Source organism: Saccostrea echinata, unplaced genomic scaffold (genome assembly GCF_033153115.1).
Source record: "Saccostrea echinata isolate AGI-Se365-2 ecotype Australia unplaced genomic scaffold, CSIRO_AGI_Sech_v1 ptg000001l, whole genome shotgun sequence".
NCBI lineage: Eukaryota > Metazoa > Mollusca > Bivalvia > Ostreida > Ostreidae > Saccostrea > Saccostrea echinata.
In genome coordinates this window covers 43,181,509-43,201,658 of record NW_026889750.1, presented here as the reverse complement: position 1 = coordinate 43,201,658, position 20,150 = coordinate 43,181,509, and the positions used below count along the sequence as shown (strand labels likewise).

Sequence of the window (20,150 nt, the reverse complement as noted above, 5' to 3'; positions counted from 1 at the left end):
TAGGGCCGCCATTGTAACTATTAAGGTAAGAATGACTGCAATATTTAATTGGATAGTCTTTAATTAATGTCTTGTTACGATTATGCTCCTAATCCTTACGAAAACTGGCACATAAGATAAACAATATCGCAAATCTCTTGAATGTGTTAACTAAATCAGGAGAGAGTGTTACTAAACCACGAAAAAGAGAGAAGTAATTTGAAGTAAAGCAACTTAGGACATCTCAAAAGCTTAGTCATACTGTGTGACACTAACGTTGTTAATGTTTTAGAATGTTGTATTGTATATACTTGTAACACAGAGATGTGAACAAATTATAATTCCCGTATTGATTTTCTTGTCAGTGAAATGCCAAATAACTATAAGAGTGTTTGTTTTTCCCCCTCCTAGCAACCAACACCTATAAAAAAAATATCCTTTAACTGCTTTTAAGACATATCGGTTCCTCAACTGTAAAGGGTTTTTCTACTGTAAATGATTCAGCTAACAGAACAAGATCATTGTTTGCATATTGCATAAAGATATAGTTATTAGTCCCCTACCGGTGAAACCGGAGAGGACTATAGGTTTACTCTGAGTCTGTCCGTCCGTCTGTCCGTCCGTCTGTCTGTCCGTCTGTCTGTCTGTCTGTCCCTCTGTCTGTCTGTCAGTCTGTCCCACTTGGTTTTCCGCACTTTTTTCCTAAACGCTTGCAGATATTGAGCTGATTTTTGGTATGTGAGTGTATCTTGATGAGTTACAGATCAAGTTTGCATTTCGTTCCGCTTCATTGATTTTTGACGGAATTACGGCCTTTTCAATTTTTACGGGTTTTCCGCAATTTTCTTCTAAACGCTTGTAGATATTGAGCTGATTTTTGGTATGTGGCTTTACCTTGATTAGTTATAGATCAAGTTTGCATTTTGTCCCGCTTCATTAATTTTTGACGGAATTATGGCATTTTCAATTCTTAACGGGAACAGAACCAGATTACACCTGCCGGTAGGGGACTAGTATTGCTCATGCAATACTCTCAGAATGCTTGTTAACTAAGAAATTTCTGGTCCGCAAAAATGATTTTTAGAGGGAAAGTAATTTTTTTCAGCTTAAAAAAAGTCTTTGGCATGACCATGCACTGCTTGAAATCCACTCAGGTTTCAGTAATTAATCAATTTAAAATTCTTTTTCTTTCTTGCATTTTTCAGCATTATTTCAATCAATACAATGGCTGAGTGCAATAACGATCAAGATGACATGCAATGTGACGTGTGTTCAACAGCAGAAGTACAAGTGCACTGTGAGGCGTGTTTGATTAATATGTGCAGGGCATGTGTCAGCAAACACATCTACAGTGAAAGGAAGATCCATGACATTGTTAAATTCGGTAAATCTATTCCACGTTATCCAACTTGCTCGTCACACGACCCCAAGAGATGTGAAATGTACTGTAAGGAGTGCGAGAATCCCGTTTGTGTATTTTGTGTAATATCTGAGGATCACAAAGGGCATAGGTTTGAAGACATCTTAAAAACCTTCCAAAATAGAGAAAGAACAATTTAGGCTATAAGGACAACTAAAGCTTGATGAAAACTTACTCAAAAGGGGCCACTGTATTTTATTGAGTAATGAACTTTCTTCAGAAAACGTCGATGCCTATGACAGTAACCATGATTTCGATTAATTATCGAGGAAATCGGCCTTCTCTGGAAAAAAAAACAAAAACAAAAAAACATATATTTCAGGCTAATCTGAACCTACACTCTGATGAAACATAGTGCGTTAGCCAATTTCTAGTCTCCATGTGGAAAGAAAAACCAATTGAGATACCACAATTTAGAGTTTAATAGTCTTAAATCTGATCTGAAAGTCCTTATAAAAAAGCTAATTATTCAAGATCATTCCAAAACAAATAAAACAATTTTAATAAAATTGAAAAAACATTAAAAAAAAACAAAAAAAAACCTTGTATTACAATAATCATCATTAACAAGAAAAATTGACCGAAGAAAATGTTGTTCTAGACATATTAAGTTTTATCGACTAATAATGACCTAGATATATATATATATATATATATATATATATATATATATATATATATATATATATATATATATATATATATATATATATATACACTGTATGAGGGATTTAGGTTGGTTTGGGGATTCTTTAATCATGAAAATGAAGATTGTTCTCATACTTGGTCTCCTTTCAAATTCAGTTTGGACCCCATTGTATAGCAAACCTAGTTCTCTGTGGGTCTTGTTTGGAACAATTTTAATTTGAAAATGTGAAAATGCCAACACTGTTATCATTTGACTAATGTAATCTTGTTTCTCATAATTATTTATGAATGAACTAAATATCTACTGTGGACCATATCTACGTCTGTCAACTCCAAATGAGGCTATCACAAATGTTCATGGATAAAGTTCACGAGTGCCAACACAAGTTGAGCATTTAACCTTGGACAATTTTATATTTAAGCTATCAATGTCAATTATATAAAATGCTGAAGGGTAGTTAAACTGCATCTCAAAATATGTCATTAAAACCTCTAACAAAAAGTCCCAACATCAAAAACTGTCATTCTTTACTCTTATAAATAGACATTCTAATTCTGATCATCCAATGCAATGGAATATTCTGATTCCTTTTCTTCTAACATATCATTGTTACCACTTCAATTCAAAACAAAATTCTCTTACACAATAAAGACTAGATAAACATTTATAAAACATATCTAACACTCAAGATTAAACAAAATCATGTACACCTGTGTTCTGCATTGCCTAGATTATTAATACCACAATTCTCTGAAAAAACAACAAGAAAACAATAATAAAACCAGACAATAAGGAACTTTCAGCACTCCCCTTAGTCCCCTTGCTGTTCATTCATATGTCTACAGAGGGTTTGAAAAATAAAAACATCCTGGAAAGTCTAACAAACTACACATTTAAACTAAAAAAACACTAACTCTGGCTAAGATATACTAACTACAGTCTTAACAACTTTTTTTTACATTGTATTTAACATATTCATGACATACATCTACCTACATTTACCTACATCTACATATGCCACATGAAATAATTAGTCTAAATACAAACACACATCTTCCTTTACATGTCTATCAAATAAAATATATACATAGAAAAAATAAGACCCCTCCTCCAGGGCCTTATTGGTCTCTTCATGTATAATACAACCCTGAAAAGGATCCATAGAACAGCAATTAGATAATGAAGCAAAATACAAGGATTGGGTCTATAAATGATCAAAAACTCGATAGTCTGGTAATCTGATATTTTACTCCATTTACAATATAATTTGGTAAAAATGGGGGGTGTTTGAAACTCTGATCATTATCTATTGCAGGAAACTAGTTGGTATACGCTCGTTTCTCCTGGTATTGAATAACATTTAAAGTATATTTGATTTATTGTTATTTATTTATTTAATCATTTAAAATTCTGCATGACCATTAAAAACTATAAAAATACTCTTTTAAATTATACATTAGAAATTCTCAAAAAATACCAAGATAACAAACAGTAATCAACCTCAAAAGTCTATTGGCACAATACATATTGGGAGCAGAGCAAACACAGACCTCCAAAAACATCTGAGGTGGGATCAGGTATAATACTTTTTTCAAGTGACTTATCAATTCCATTATATACTGTGAAGAATTATCATAGGTAAATTATTAAAACGGAATAACTTTTTTTTTGGGGGGGGGGGGGCATTTTTCACTGTTTGATTAATAGAGTCAAACCCTTAAACCTGAATCCCATGACCCTGAGGTCATAAATTTCTCTCAATTCATTGACTTCAGCATTTTGGAAGAGGCACTTGATCTTGCTCATCTTAATCATGCACTTAGTTTTTCTGCTTAATGCACAGGGGAGAGAATAAGACTTCCAATTTATGATCAATAGAGCCCCACACTTACACCAGAACCACTGGCCGAGGGGTCATGAATTTCACAATTTTGGAAAAGGAAATTATCATAATCATACACTTAATTTATCTGCTTAGTGTACAGGGGGAGAGGAGATTTATAAAGAAATTATGCATTTTAACAATATATCTATAAGGCCTCATCCATCCTTACATCAGAACCCCTGACCCAGAGGCCATGAATTTCAAAACATTGATAAGGACTCATAGCTTATTATGATCATGCCAACAGTTTGACTGATTGATATCCAAAAGAAAAGAAGATTTTTGAAGTTTGCATGCATTTTTATGGTTTTGGCCCATCCCTGGGGCCCCAGGAGGGTAGAGACCATGAAATACACAATTTTTCACGATTCCCCTTCAATTATAGATGATACATGTATATACCAAAATTGGCGGTAATGAGTTGTGGTTTTAAAGAAGATAAAAATGTTCAAAAGTTTATGACTGACTGACAACAAAGTTTGAACAACAAATCATGCACGATGACTGACAAAAACAGATAATAGTCACCTGAGCGACTCCGATGTCCTAAAAAACAAAACACCTTAACAACTGAGAACAGCTCAAAAAATCAGATATAATCAGGGACACTCTGATAATACAGTTACCAAGATTATACAGCATTAGTAGTAACACTTAACACCAAGGACACCAAAATGAGTGAAGAAAAAATCAGCCAATCTCTTGTGTTTTTAAGAGTTCTTCTACACAACTCATTACATCACCAGAGTGTCTAGACATGACATCATAAACTGCCTCTCTAGATAGTGAGGGGAACATGTCCTGTATTTGGGTCACTTTGTCATCATCATAATCTGTCTCTTTAGACTGAGATGGCAAAATGTCCCATATCTTGGTCACTCTGTCTTTATCATAATCTGAGGATTTACAGAATCCCATAGTTCCTCTATCACTTTCTGTAACCCATTGTTTGTTTACTTCCAGTTTTGGACTAGACCTTCTTTTATAACCTATTTCTCTATCCATTTCAGATTGTCTGTCAATTTTATTGATACACATAGGTTTTTCTTCTTTGTTTTTAGATGGAGTACGTGGTTGGAAGCCATAGGAATTGTGATACATAACCAGAGGTTCCTTTTCACTGTTTTCCCACCAATCATCTCTTGTCTCTACACTTTCAGAATCATCACTTGCTTCAAGTTGTGTGGTCTTTTTGCTAGTTGATCTTACAACATGATTTCTGAGTGAAACATTTTTCGACTGTGTCCAATCATCATCAGGATCAATTTCTACACAGTCACAAGACTTGTAGCTTCCACTACAGAGGCCATCTTTTACTCCAAACCCTGCACTTCTTTCTTTCCTGGTTACCAGTATCTTTTTACCAAACATTCCCTCATCCTGATCATTTTTAATGTTTCTTTTTAGATTATTATGCTTGGTTCTTGATGCATTACTTTCAGTTATTTCTTCAGATGAACATCTAGTTGTCTTCATGTTCCTATGTGTCCATGTACTACAGGGAATGTCTGGAAGCCAGTCCGGGTCTTCCATATCGCCATCATTGTCAATAACACAAATCTGAGCATCTAAATCATCATGATCAACATCATGCTCATCATTTTCTGACAAAGTCAATGAAGTTTTATAAAAATTGTCTATATTACAATGAGGAATACGAATTATGCTGTCATTTGAATTTTTACAAAGTTTGTCACTGACAAGATTTTCAGACACACTGGGTTCTTTCCCATCTGTGGAAGGCTTGCCTTTAGAGGCTGATGGGTGGGCTTCCTCATCACTGTCATCAATATTTATTACACCTGAATCCTGCTTACACTTCTCCCATTCCATCTCAAACATCACATCAAATTTTCCTTTTTTCACTCTGGAAAAAGGGAGAAAATATTTATAAAATCTAATAAAAACCTTTCTCTGATACAAACTTTCCCCTCTCATTAAATCAACAGAAAAATTTAGTACATCTTCCAATTTTGTTTATTAACCTCAAATACTGGCCGGAACACTAATACACATGTACATTTGATCACAGTCTACAGCTTAAGTCATGAGTTAAGAAGAACTCTCCTTTGACTTACTTTTGATCTAAATCCACTGTTATTGATTCTAGAATAGCCACAGTTTCCAGTATACTGTCAGTGTGCAGAACTTGAAGGTCTGGATGACTTTTCAGGTCAACAATGGCATTCTGCAAGTATAAACTGTTATTATTATAAGAATAAAATATTAAGAGAAACACATATACAAAGTAAAAGAATGGTTATACAAAGACAAAAAGAGGGAGACAAAGAAAGTGAAATGTTAACATATTTCAGGATTTGTATTGGTCATAAGGATTGATTTTAATGCTTATGTGCTTGTCTATCTTACAATGACCTGATAGAAATGAGTTTGAGTTGTCATAATTTGACCTGAGTTAAACTTAGGTTTGTCTTACCTTGACCTAGTTTTGACCTAGTTTGTCTTACTTTAACCTTGGTTAGGCTAGTTTGTCTTAACTTGACCTAGTTTTGACCTAGTATGTCTTACTTTAGCCTTGGTTAGGCTAGTTTGTCTTACTTGACCTTGGTCAGGCTAGTTTGTCTTACCTTGACCTTGGTCAGGTAAGTTTGTCTTACTTTGACCTGGGTCAGGCTAGTTTGTCTTACTTTGAACCGGGTCAGACTAGTTTATATTCCCTTGACCTTGGTCAGGCTAGTTTGTCTTACCTTGACCTGAATCGGGCTAGTTTGTATTACCTTGACCTTTGTGCAGGCTAGTTTGTCTTACCTTTTTCCTTGCTCAGGCTTGCTTTTTCTTACCTGGACCTACATAGAACCTCAGGTATATAGTTTATTGTACCTTGATCTGGGTTAGGTTAGAGTTCTTGTTTGTCTTACCTTGACCTGGGTCAGGCTTGGGTTCTTGCACATGCCCACACCATGACATCTGTCCTTACAGTTCATAACATACTGCTCTGGTTCACCCTCTATGACATAGAACAGGTCACATGGAAAGTCACAGGTCATGAACTCTTTCTTCCAGTCCACCATTTTCTGCACTTGACTCCAGAATCTCCCCTCTTTTAGTGTCCTTGCCAGATCATCTGCCAGGGTAAAGTAAATACACTGTACATTTAATAAAATGTTTCCCCTGCACTCAAAAACTATTAAACTTTGATCAGAAATGTACCATATACTTTGTTTTAATTCTACGGAGCAAAATATTAACAATTTTTATTTCAAACTATACTGTATAGGGGATTAATTTCACGGGTTGTAATTTTCACGTTTTTCTCTCCTCGGACACGATCGCGGTTTGTTGAATTCGCAGAATCGGTATATGATAAAAGTTACCTCCTTTGTCTTTATCAGTGTAACCCATAGTATAGCTAGAACGACATTTATCAGCGTTATGTATTCAAAAGGGTAGGTTTATATAAAATGATTAGATTTAGTAGTTAATTGATGATTAATCAAAACATTTTTTTTTACTATAAACGTCAAATGACTTTCCTATAAGTGCATGTGTATGTACATCTTTCCGAAGGTATAACACATCGCAGCAAAAAAAAAAAAAAAAAAAAAAAACAAAAAACACTGGACGCTAATCAATGTATTAATGTAGGTAGACGTAATGATATCCTTCCATATCTTCAGCAAGTTCGAAAGTTATTCGAATAATATTTTTCAAACCAAAATTTCCATAAAAACTAATATGCATAATGCTAATGCAGGTAACAAATACACTTGGTAACGTTACGCACGGGTAATCAAAACCGATTACCCATGCGTTTTGACTGATGAAACGTATCTATTAAAACAGCTTTTGAACAATAAATACAGGTAATTAGCTGCTCATTTGAATTAAAGTAAAGCGTGATAATTAAGATAATTGAATGACAAGTACTATACTCGTAATTACTGAATGACCATGTACTGTACGTATATATACCTATCGTAGTCTATTCTCAAATTTCAAATAAAACATCGAGGTTTAATATTTAAAACTTATTCACTGTTTCTTGAATTCACGGATTTATTAACACCGTGAATATAGCGAATATTAACACCGCGAGTTATTTTCCCCCTATACAGTAGTTGTGTGGCTTGTGACATTTATATTCTTGTGTGATCTGATAACCCTATTCACTACATGTTTAATTTCACAGAAAAAGGACAAAATGGTGAACATAGTGAAATTCAAACTATCATGTTAATATCCAGACCTACAGTATTTTGCTTCTTTTTTTTTTTTTAAAAATTTTCATATCATTTTAGGCAGATTTTCTCTGCAATACAGTCTTTATATGGTCTACACAGTCTCAAAAACTTCAAGTTCACAAGCAGTATGTCTCTTGCTGAAGCAGTCATCAGCCCCAAATACAATAAATTCCATTCTACCTGCTCTCTTTCTCTCCACCATACAAGGTAGAACCCTCTCCTCTCCATGATAACGCCATCGCCAGCAGTAGTCACCTGTCACAAGTCTTTTGGTTCTATAGATCATTCCAGCATTGTCCAACATCTCTCCCAACTAAATTATTTTATTCAAGAGCATTACAATAAACAAATCATATTGAACAAAAATGATATAGTTAATTAACTGAAACAGAAACAAATAACATAAAATATTCTTGTATTAATCATACTGAAGTATTATATTTTTGTAACAAAGTACACAAAAATTTAATGGATGTCACAAACAAATGTTACATGTCTCTGATTAATCAAAGCTTGTGCAATGTAGAAGTACCTTTGGTTTTATTTCATCTGACATCATTACTACTAGCCTACATTAAATATTATTTCTAGTATCCGATACATTTTCTCAGAAATACAAGTGCATATTTACCCTCCTTGTCTGATTTTTTTTTCAAACAGTATTTGCTACATCATAATATGCTTTTTTTGTCAATATTTAATTCCAGTGAATCACAATATGTATTATAAAACTTTCTTGGTGTGTTTGCACTTTTATAACATTTTTCTGTTGGATAGCCTCTTTTGAGTACCTTTACACTGACCTGGATAAGGTTTCCCTGTTCACCACCCCACTCTGATGTGTCCAGTAACATCACAACCCTGTAAGTATAGTTCTGGAATGTTAATCAATTTGCTAATTTATGTAATTAAACAGGATGAAGGCAATTAATTCCAATTTTCTTCCACCAACTGAATGTATCATGCATCTTCAGCTGTAAAAATGAATATGCCAAATTTTAAGCAAAATCAAATTAGTTACCCATCCTGCCCTGTATCATTTCCAAGACGACAGTCTGTCCCCATCTGGTCACACTGCCATGGTAAGTGAGAGCTCCTAGTTCCCTCCCAGTTGTTACCAGATCTATGAGACTCAGTGGAAGTGGTACATAATTTAACATTTATTTCATTGTTACTGAGTGATTTCCTGGGTCTGACTTTCTCCTTACTGTAACCAGATTTTTCATAGCTACACTCAATGGTTGGGGTCTCAGATCTGGGGGGTGTTGATGTGGTTGCAATCTCAGTGTCACAAGCTGCAAGATTCTCCATGAAACACCCTGAGGTTCCTGGTGAGAAAACTACGGATTTCTCTGGTAAAGCCATACTCTGCCTGGTGCTCAATTCAGGATAAGCCTTTGGCAAGTAGAGACTGTGTTTAGATACATTTCCATTCGTTCCAGTTGAAGCTGCACAAGATTTACCTGTTGTGAAGTGAGATAATGAAATCCATTTCATCTACATTATTTCCACTATTTTTATGACTTTAAATCAAATTAACTCCATTATTTTACAAGTCTTTACAGTAATGATGAGGAATTAATTTTCATCTTTTGAGAATGATTATTACATGTATTTATATAGTAGGAAAACTACCATCAGAAGTAACAAACTGCCAACTAGTTAAACACAATGCAAACTCAGCCATACAATTTCTTATATCAAATATACATGTATGTTCAATTAGTTTTCTCCCTTAAGAAGATATCAACAAAGGTCAATAAGAGATGGTACCCATTAACTCAGTAATTCAAAAAGTGTGTCAACTTAGTTTTATATTCCTGAGAGAAAATTTCATTTCATGCAAGTGAAATAATCTCTCAATAATATAAAAATCCATACAATCACATCAAGATTTAAAAAAAATATTATATGCTCTTATCTGAAGGGAATTAAACATTTTATGGCATGACTTTATAATTTTAAGAATCATCACCTTAATCTATGACCAAAATATCAAAACATTCATACAAACCTAGCAGTGTGAGGGCTACTTCACGACCTTCAGGTAAGAGGTGATACACAGGTGATTTCTTGTAGAATCTTCGTTTAACATAACCTCGTTTGATCAGCACTTCCATCCTCCACCACGCTTGACAGAATCCTGACAGAAATATTTGTTTTCAATGAAGGTACTTTTTTTCAATACATTACAAAAATTTATAAGAGAAATTTAAAGTGACAAAAACTTTTGTGTAGATTTATCTTGATCTCATTTACTTGTTTAAAATTTGGATTATTTTTGTAACATTTTGATCCGAGAACATTCTCCTCTGTTAAACATAAGAGTTGTCTGATCCTCTGCTGCTAAACTTAAACATATTAAATGCTTGATTTCTTCCTTATTTACATTAGACAGGTTTTAAGGTTCAATGATACTCTGATAAGAGAGATAACTCTTAAAGACACAAATGACATCATTTATAAATTTGTCAAGTTGAAATGTCTTTTTTGTCCAATTTTACCCTGCAAACTATGCTATAATTGTTTGTATTATAAAATACATTTCTTTTAGAAAATCATAAGGGTTTAATTTAAAGCAATATTTTATATGAGAGAGCAGAGGGTTTATAAACTTCAAATTCCATTATCCCTGTACTAATAACCAGAAGACTCACCGTCCTGTGTAAAGTCCTCCTCACACAACATGGATGCCTGAGCTTTCAGCTTTTCTTCTGAGATATGATGGCTGTCTTTTTCATCGCTACACAAATTTGAAAAAAATCTTAAAATTTGTAAATAATATATGCAATGTAGTTATGATCAATATGGATTAAAATCATTGAAAGGCAGGAAAAATTCTAATCATTCAACAAGATTCAATAAATGAGAAAATAATGAACATTTTTTCCCCCACTTATCTTTCCATAAACCTTACAATAAAAGCTAATAAAGTAACAGTGACATTGTTTGCTATGCCCCAGACAAAATTTGAAAGACTAGCATGTTCTAAGGAATGCATGTGTCACTTGCTATAGCATCATTAATGACATAAAACTAAAGGGTGGTACTTTTTTTAAAATACACACATATATCACACCAGCATTATACATGCTTTAGTTCAAGCAAAACAACAACAACAACAAAATTCACAGATAACCCTTGGATTCACACTTGCTTAGTCTGATATTTAAAATCCTTGGATTCAGTCTGTCTAAGTCTGATATTCCAAACCCTTGGATTCAGTCTTACTGACTCTGATATTTCAAAGTTCAAACTAGTGATGGGAATCGGTAAGAATTTCATAATCGATGATCGGGTTACTCTATGTAACTAATCGATTATAATCTGACATTTACAAAGTCTCTCAATTTAGTTAATTTAATGGTAAGAATGGGTAAATGACTACTTATCTGCATCTGTATTTGTTGTTTATTTTGCTGAATAAGAATAAATGGATATCATCTGAGTGTTTTATTGAGTGTGTATCTGTTTTTCTTTAATTTTTCTTCATACACTGTACAGATATAAACGTACATCTATACCCGGGAACGTGCTTTGTTATCCAGGTATGGATACAATTCTGTTTATCTGGCCATTACAATACCCAAGTAAGTTAATAGATAAGTTGCAGCTGGAATATTTGGCTTAAAAACTATTACGCTTGTTAAAAAAGATAATATACCGATTAATCAGAATAAAAATTTTGTAATCGAGCACTTGAATTATGTCAGCAATCGACTGATTTTCAATTATAATCGATGATTGGAACATCACTAGTTCAAACCCTCATAACAAGACTTAATCCAAGGGTTTGAAATATCAGACTTAAACAGACTGAATCCAAGGGTTTGAACTATCAGACTTAAATATCAGTGTACCCTATGCAATATTTTGCATAAAAAATGACAAAGTTCAACAACTGGTATTTTTCTCATAAATTATCAAAAATTAAAATCCATGTACTATGCACATGACATCTCTGATATATGTACATATGATCTGCAAAATCAAAATGTTTCTCTCTTGAAAACTGTAGGAGGAGTTGTCAGGAAAAATGATATACCCTATCAGGGTTCGACACTAACGTTAGTCTCAGACTAATACATTTTCATTCGGACTAATAAAATCTGTGACTAATTAGTCCGAGCGGACCAATAAAAATTTCTGGAAAACAATATGAATTAATTACCGATGTCCGATTCTCAACAACTTTTACTAGAAAACCCCGCATTTGTATTTAGATTTCTAGCTTTTGGCGGGTAGTTACGCAATTCCGAGTCAATTTTATTTTTCGATTGATCGATATGAAGTAAAAGGTTTTAGCGATCATGATTTAGTATGACACGTTTTGAATGTAATGTAAAGACAAGAAAAAAAAACAAAAAAAACAAAAACAAAAAAAACAACAAAAAAAACCCCGAAATCGGTAATACGATCGTACTTGCTGATTGCGAGATTTGAATGAATCTGTGGAATAATATTTTTCACGTAAATGCTTTGTTTATTTCAAAAAAGTATAAAACGTATATTAATTGTCACGTTAAATTAATGTCTAAAAACAATTTTTTTTTGACGGACTCATAAAATCGCATGCGGACTAGTAAAAGTAAAGAAGCACTAGTCCGGCCAGACTAAAGCCTTAAAAAGTTAGTGTCGAACCCTGCCTATATGCAATATTTTTCATTGTCCAGACAAATAAATTAAAATCCAGGTACTGTGCACATCTCTAATATATGTACAATTCATCTGCAAAATAATCAAGTTCCTGTCTTTATATCTTTAGTTGGAGTTTATATCTGGACAAATGATGTACCCTTTTGGTAGCCCCCCATTCACCATTTCAATTAACAGATTTTTCCTAAGGAAAACTTGGTTAAAAATACTTAAACAACAACCTGCTCTCCTTGATCTGGTCCTCAGCTGTCATTAGAGCCACCAGTATGGCACCTGCAGAACTCACAAACTTTCCCGACAGAGGGGGACTTCTCGGCCAGCGATCTTCCTCTGCAAACTTTTTAAGCCTTTTGATTGTCTCTCCCCCAATCTACATGAGAAAAATTTCAAGTAAAAAATTTTTTTTTTCAGAGCCAATGTCCATTTCCAAATATATGATATGTTTATATAATTTGACATCTAGAAAATCATGCAAATTCTGAGAGGAAAATGAGTATTTTTTTCCTCTTTTCATTACTAACTGGAAATCTCAAAAACATGTCAGACAAGACTCTACCTTCAAATATAATGTATAAATGATAATATTAATCATTACTTAATTAGTGAATAAAAGCAATGAATTAATATTTAAAACAACCTTTTGCATTGCTACTCACACTCTCTAATTTCTGTGCCTGTCGTGGCGATTTGATTGGTTGGGGACTCAGTTCCAATGACACAATGGCACGTGATGTGCATTCTGCTGCAGATTTCAAGTAATGACGTGTCCTCTGCCAGCCTTCATACTGAATCAATCCACGCAAAAACTGATGTCGCTACAATTATAAAAAAAAACATTTGTTCATCTTCAACTTGATCAGAGACTGTAACACACTCATTCTTGATTTTGTATACTAAAAGATAATATGAATTTTTAATACCCAATCTACTAGTAAATACAATTGAAGGAGTGATTTTGCATTCCTTCAACAAAAAAAAATGCTGAGGTGTCATGAAGCATTTTTCTCTTTAGAGAAAAGGACAGTCATAGCTTTCATCTACTTCTGTAGTATCTTCCAACTTTTCCTAACAGGCTGTAATAGATACACGTTTTTAAACCCAGGATCAAGACCTCTGAGAATATTTTAACCTGTTAACAGCAAGTCGAAGGTCCAGCACAATCTCTTGATTTAACTATATAGATTGAATTGGCCACATACTTTTCTAAGCTATTCAAAATAGCTTGATTAACTATTTATATGAATTTTTTCACAAATAATGAGGAATTTTTTGCTTATTTTTTTTAAAAGCTGCAATGTTAGAACTATCTTTGATTTGAGTTGGATTTTTGAAAGCCCATAGAACATATATGAATAGTCAAATCTTTGCGACTTTTTGTCTATTTCTTACAAAAGACATTATTGTGAAAAACTGCATATAAATAGCTTTATCAAGCTATTCTGATAATCTGGATAGCTTAATAACCAGCTTTATGACTAGCTTCTCTTTTTAAACACAGGATGCAAAAGCACTCCCTCCGTCGTATTCAACAATAAATTATGGATCAAACAAAGTACAAAAAACTTTAGCTTTTGTCTTGTCCGATTTTATAAAAGGAAAGAATGCAAACCAAGTCTGGAAATTTTTCCACTTTTTCATGAGATCCCGCCATCGTGTCACACAATAACTCGTACGATAAATTAATCTTTTGTTTTGAGGGTCATATTGAAATACTATAATATTTCATTTAAGTTTAAAAAAAGCTTAAGAGATAAAATTTAATTTTTTACATTTTGTCAGTTTTAGAAATTAGATATGGCTACATATTTACAAACATCAATTACTTATCGACATTTATAAGAACTACCTACCTATAATTTTCAAGATGGAGACGATCTTCAGGAAGAGAAACCGAGAACTCATGTTAATGGAAATTGAACAAGATAAGAGATTGGTTGAAGCGTCAAGATCAGGAGATTTAGATCTTGTAAAAACTCTGCTGAAGACAGGAGCCTCTCCGGATGCCACTGAGTACAACAAGAGTTTGTTCTACGACTCTAAAAATTACCTGACACCTTTGATGACGGCTGCTTCTCAGGGTCACACAGATGTGGTCAGGTGGCTGATAGAGAATGGAGGTAGATCTTTGACATGAGATTCGATAAAAAAAAACGTTTTCAACGTATGTATTTAACGATTAAATTATGAATGATAAACGAGGAATTTCTTCAACATTACACAACACTATAATTTGTAGTTATCTCCCTTTGTCGGCGTAAGTCACATTAAGGACTATCTCACAATATTTTTTTTAAACTTACCTGTACATATTTAAACCTTTAGTGTAATTTCACGTCACATGTAAGGGTTTTTAAATAAAGGTCAAAATGAAATGGGTTTAGTGTTAACAAATTCATAAACTATGGAAGTATCATGTCTTTCTGATTTTTAGAACTTCTCCCAGATTTGCTTGAAAATTTCCCAATATAGCAAACTTTGATTGTCAAAAAAAAGACTTCCCAAATAATCGTTAACTAATGGGGAGATTTTTGAGCTTTTCAGCAAAAAAAGGTTGAAAAGTTAACCCGTTGTGTCATACAAAATAATCGGGTTACACTAGGTCAAAAAACCAGGTGAGTTGGCAACTATGAATCAAAAGGACACAGGGTGAAATTGGTGTGACAAACTCTGTATAAAACATTACCTTTGTATTCATAGACAGTTGAGGACTTGCCTTTTATTAATGAAAAGAACTCACTTTACCAAACCTGTTTCTTACAGCCAGTGTAAATGCTAGCGATCGGTTTGATGTGAGCGCTTTACACATGGCAGCAGATGAAGGCCATGTGGACTGTGTTGCCTTACTCCTAGAGAATGATGCCATGTGCAATAATGGAACTAAATACTCAAAACATGGATCATACACTGGTATCTACACTTCTTCACCATTGTTGTATAATGTGTATAAAATTCAAGCTTTTTTAAATTTTAATACCATTACCTTGATATGAGTTATATATTAAGTACATATAACCAAATAATCAGCCCAAGCTTGTTGTGGTAACAAATTTTTGTATTGTGTTTTATTCCTTAAAAGTATATTCTTTTTGTATATCATAAATTCAACATTTAAACTTGCTAATATGTAAATGTTTATATCCATTACAGCATTTCCACACCCAGGTGGCACAACCCCTCTACATCTAGCAGCTAGTGCAAACAACATTGAGTGTGTGACAATGCTGATATGGCATGGAGCTGACTACAATGCAGTAGATGAGTATGGAAGAACAAGTTTGTACATAGCTGCCCAGAAAACCTTTGAAGAGTGTGTACATGCTCACCTGGATAATGCGATTTGGAAGGACATCTTGTCACTGCCTGCTAAAGATACAGGTATATTTAATTTAAAAGCTGATTTATAGGATCCAAGTTTTTCCTTGCTAATAATTCACACTAGCAGAAATATCTTTTGTCCATCTGTAAAATCATATCCTTCATCTATATATGTAAAAATTATACTTGTACAGTATTGTTAATCAAAACAGATCATTGATCACCTTTTACACGAAAGATTGTTAGATAAACTTCTCTTGCATTATATCTAGTATGTAATTAATTTAATTCTTGAGGGTCAACTTAAAACTTACAAGTTCATGGGGACTTTATAATTTCATTGACAAACATCCCTGTAAGGAAACAAATAACATACCTCCTAATCAATATCCATTGACATTGTAAATTTATAGGTGGGAAGTGCCCACAAATAAAATACTGTAAACATACTTTTTTCCATGGGGTCATAATTACGGGGATCACAATTTCTTTTCAATAGCAGATAGAAAACGATGCAGATTTCTTGGATTGCCTTTATGTCTTAAATGCACTTTACAAACAATGTGACAAATTTCCACGGAAAGTTTTTGTCCACGTTCATAGTGAAATTAATCCCACATGGAAATAAGTATATATATACTGTATAATAATTCCACAGTTTATGTATTAATAAAAGCAACAACTCTGTGCAGTGCTGAGGTTCAGCCTTAGACAGATTCAGATCTGAACAGTCTTATCGTTTCAACTATACATTTCTACTTCAGTTCCAAAATGGAAATTATATACATGTATTGAACCAAGAGTTAATTCTTTGTTGAAGTTGCAAACAGTTACTTCATGTGTACTTTCAATGTACATCTACAAAGCATCTTTAAATTGTAGTTCAGTTGAAACTTGTGGACTTTTCAGTTCAGTAATTGCATGCAGTATGTACACATAATTATTTGACAAAAATAGAAAAAAAAAATGATGGGGCTCATGAATCAGCAATCAGTGACTGAACAAAATATAAATAGCACTTAGAAGCAAAATATACATACACATACAGTACCATTGTGAAAAAAAATCTCTAAATGTGTATTAGATGAGTAATATAAATAATTTGTGCCTTTGCCAATTACAGTGTCAAATATTTGTACAGAATCAAGCTTGGTTTGTTAATATGAAGTAATTACTCCGAGACTGTTTGTTAGAAATAAGTCTATCAGTACATTTTATTTATTTATTTATTTTTTGCAGGGGATACACCCCTTCATGAATGCGTGAAGAATGGAATGTTGTCATGTATCCAGGCTCTTCTTCATAAGGGTTCAGATGTCAATCACAAGAATCTACAGGGCTTCAGTCCGTTACATATTGCTGTTAGAGCCGGGGAGAAATTCTCCATAGAGATCTTAAGAGAACTAGTCACTAAGGGTTACAGCACAGATGTCAATATACCAGAATCACTTGGTAAGGAAAACAGCCAACCTAAGCATTGTTACAGCAGATGTCAAAATATACATAAAACCTTGTTATCTTAAGAAAAAACTTAGAGATATCTAAGGATTTGAGATATTGAGGGTAAAATACTTAAAGTGCTCGGGACTTCCAAATCACTTTGACATATCCTTGGTATTCATGATATCAGTGTTTAAGATACTGAAGATCAACTGTAATTAGAATAGGAAATAAGTACATGTTTAACTGCGAAAAATTATTTTTCAATTTGTGGCAATATTTTCTTTTTTTTTTATACATATATGTGTCTATATACATGTATATGAGTATTTTAGACGATTTATTCCTTATGTCAGGTTAAAACATATGTGTTATATATGTGATATATAATTCACAAATGTGAAATTGACAATTTGCCAGTTATGAAATGATATTCTTTTGTTGTAGGGTTCACTCCCCTTCACTATGTCTGTTTCCATGAAAACAATATGCAGGAGAGGAGGCCAGAGGCAGCCGCTTTACTGATTTCATATGGTGCTAACTTTAATGTGCGCAATAGAAATAATGACAGTCTACTACAGTACGAACTGCGAAGTAAAAATCGTGACATGACCATCCTCTTTGCTATTGCCAAAAGTGTGGCCTACCTACCGACCATTGAATCTCTGTGTATATTCCCCCCACATTCCCAATTAATCCCCACAGACTACAGTGCTATAAATAGAAATATGGTGAAGCTGATCAAGAATGACATTCAGTATTACAAGATCATGTGGTACAAGGAGCTGACCCGTGATCCTCGACCCCTCCAACACTACTGTCGATGTGTAGTCAGGAAAGCCATGGGGGTGCAGAGGCTTGGACAAATTGAAACGCTGCCCCTTCCTTCCACCTTGAAGGAATACCTTCACCTACAAATGGAGGAGTTTTCAGTGACAATTCCCGAGGTTTCAGATCACACTTGACAGAGTTTTATATAAACATTGTTTGTAAGACTATCTAGTGCTGGTTGATTTATTGTTCTAGTGTGTAAAGGTCTTCTGTGAGTGGTTTATTGTAAAGGTGGAAATTTTCACTTGTTGTTATTTACATAAATCCATGATACAGATCTGCTTCATGATTTAGATGAATGCATTGTACATGGAGTGCTAAATTCAAATGTAATGCCCTTAGTACAATGTATTTTAGATTGAAAGACTTCAGAGGTTGTTTTTCTTATATAATATATTTATAACAGATTTGTTGCCATGTATATTAGAGAGTTAGGCAACACGAGTGCAATAATTGTCTTTGTTTTGTCCTTAGGTATTTTTTAATACATCATATGTAATGTTGAGATTGACAAAGATAAGTAGATATTTTTTCTCCAAACATTGAATCTTGATAAAATAAATATGAAAATTCAAAAAGTACTGTGGAGTCATTTCAATAATGTTCATGGACAACCGAAATTTTACTGATTTGTGGGGATGTAATTTTGTGGATAACTTGTAAATACACAGGAATCAATGCTGCTTTACATTGGCAAAGTCATCATTCGCGGAGATGTAAATTCATGGGTAAGGGTGACCCATAAAATCCACAGACATTGGTAATGATGATGATTCCACAATAATAAAAAGAAAAGAGTCCCTTCTGCATATCCAGTCACATCTAGAAATTCTTCTTTCAGATGCTTCACTGGTCTTTGTCATTCATTTTGAGTCCATTACTTCAGCAGTCCTTTCAGATTACCACCCTCTTTTTTAATATTATCTCTTGAACATTTTTAAAACTGTTAGATAAAAATGTAGGCCAATATGAAATGAATGATTTATCCATGTGGATGTGCAAAATGGAGTAGATTTGGATGTTCCAAGGGTATAAAAATTTGAGATAATCCCCAGAAATTTCATACGGAAGTCTGAAATTTTCCATAAAAGTATATTTCTTAGATCATTGATCACCACTTAATTATAGCTTTTATTTATAGGAAAAGATCTCATAAAAGAGAGTTTTTGAACCGTGTTCTATGGTTACACGTGTACTAGCTCATTGTGATCGTTTTCTCAACCCAATACCTGATTTACAGGCATGTTTCTTCCAATATTTGAGAAGAAATGACTTTAGAAGATAGTAATCTGCAGCCCTGATCATTTTGATGGATGTAATAGGAACTTATAAAGATTTGAAGTTTATCTTGAACTGTGTATTGAAGTCATTTATGGAAATAAAGTTCATTGACTTGCCTCTTGTTTTAACTTTTAACATCATTGTTATGTAAATATACAGTATTTGTTGTTTACATGCAGTAAAAGTAACAGTAAACGTAAAAACAAATACTACCCAAGGTTTGTAGCAAAAGAAAATAAAGCCAACAGTTGGGCCATAAAATTTACCTACAGTTCTCCAAACAACTCTCCCAACAATTTTTTTCTTTGAATTGAAAACGAAATGCATCTTCAAAATTTTTCATGATTAATATTTTTTTTTTTTTTTTTTTTTTTTTTTTAATTTCCGCTTTTCAATATTCATATAACAGTATATTCATACAGATAAACATTGCGGATTTTTATTAAACATTCACTCTCCGATTCTTTCTTCTCACTCATTCACTTAGAGTAT

General features: G+C 33.4%; 2 protein-coding genes across 2 annotated transcripts; one reads left to right on the top strand and one right to left on the bottom strand.

The window, feature by feature from the left end:
• Positions 1-4,330: 4,330 nt before the first annotated feature.
• On the bottom strand, positions 4,331-14,442 carry LOC133197644 (uncharacterized). The gene is made up of 11 exons (XM_061333765.1): positions 14,401-14,442; positions 13,448-13,606; positions 13,013-13,161; positions 10,793-10,878; positions 10,150-10,278; positions 9,157-9,598; positions 8,939-8,996; positions 8,316-8,448; positions 6,813-7,018; positions 6,012-6,121; positions 4,331-5,800 (listed from the first exon to the last, which is right to left on the bottom strand). The coding sequence occupies exons 1-11, from the start codon at positions 14,440-14,442 to the stop codon at positions 4,624-4,626; spliced, it is 2,691 nt and encodes an 896-aa protein (XP_061189749.1). The 3' UTR covers positions 4,331-4,623.
• Positions 14,443-14,647: 205 nt separating this feature from the next.
• Positions 14,648-19,775, top strand: LOC133192148 (poly [ADP-ribose] polymerase tankyrase-1-like). The gene is made up of 5 exons (XM_061328040.1): positions 14,648-14,908; positions 15,552-15,698; positions 15,939-16,166; positions 17,346-17,558; positions 17,994-19,775. The coding sequence occupies exons 1-5, from the start codon at positions 14,656-14,658 to the stop codon at positions 18,509-18,511; spliced, it is 1,359 nt and encodes a 452-aa protein (XP_061184024.1). The 5' UTR covers positions 14,648-14,655; the 3' UTR covers positions 18,512-19,775.
• The last annotated feature ends 375 nt before the right edge of the window (positions 19,776-20,150 follow it).

Excerpts from the sequence above, each read along its gene's own strand:
- LOC133192148 (XM_061328040.1), top strand. The coding sequence starts at position 14,656 with ATGGAGACGATCTTCAGGAAGAGAAACCGAGAACTCATGTTAATGGAA. Across the intron at positions 15,699-15,938 it reads AAAACATGGATCATACACTG|CATTTCCACACCCAGGTGGC; the intron begins GTATCTACACTT and ends TATCCATTACAG. Across the intron at positions 16,167-17,345 it reads ACTGCCTGCTAAAGATACAG|GGGATACACCCCTTCATGAA; the intron begins GTATATTTAATT and ends TATTTTTTGCAG.
- LOC133197644 (XM_061333765.1), bottom strand. The coding sequence starts at position 14,442 with ATGGCGGGATCTCATGAAAAAGTGGAAAAATTTCCAGACTTG. Across the intron at positions 10,879-13,012 it reads GACCAGATCAAGGAGAGCAG|CGATGAAAAAGACAGCCATC; the intron begins GTTGTTGTTTAA and ends AAATTTGTGTAG. Across the intron at positions 7,019-8,315 it reads GGTGGAGAGAAAGAGAGCAG|ATGATCTGGCAAGGACACTA; the intron begins GTAGAATGGAAT and ends TTACCCTGGCAG.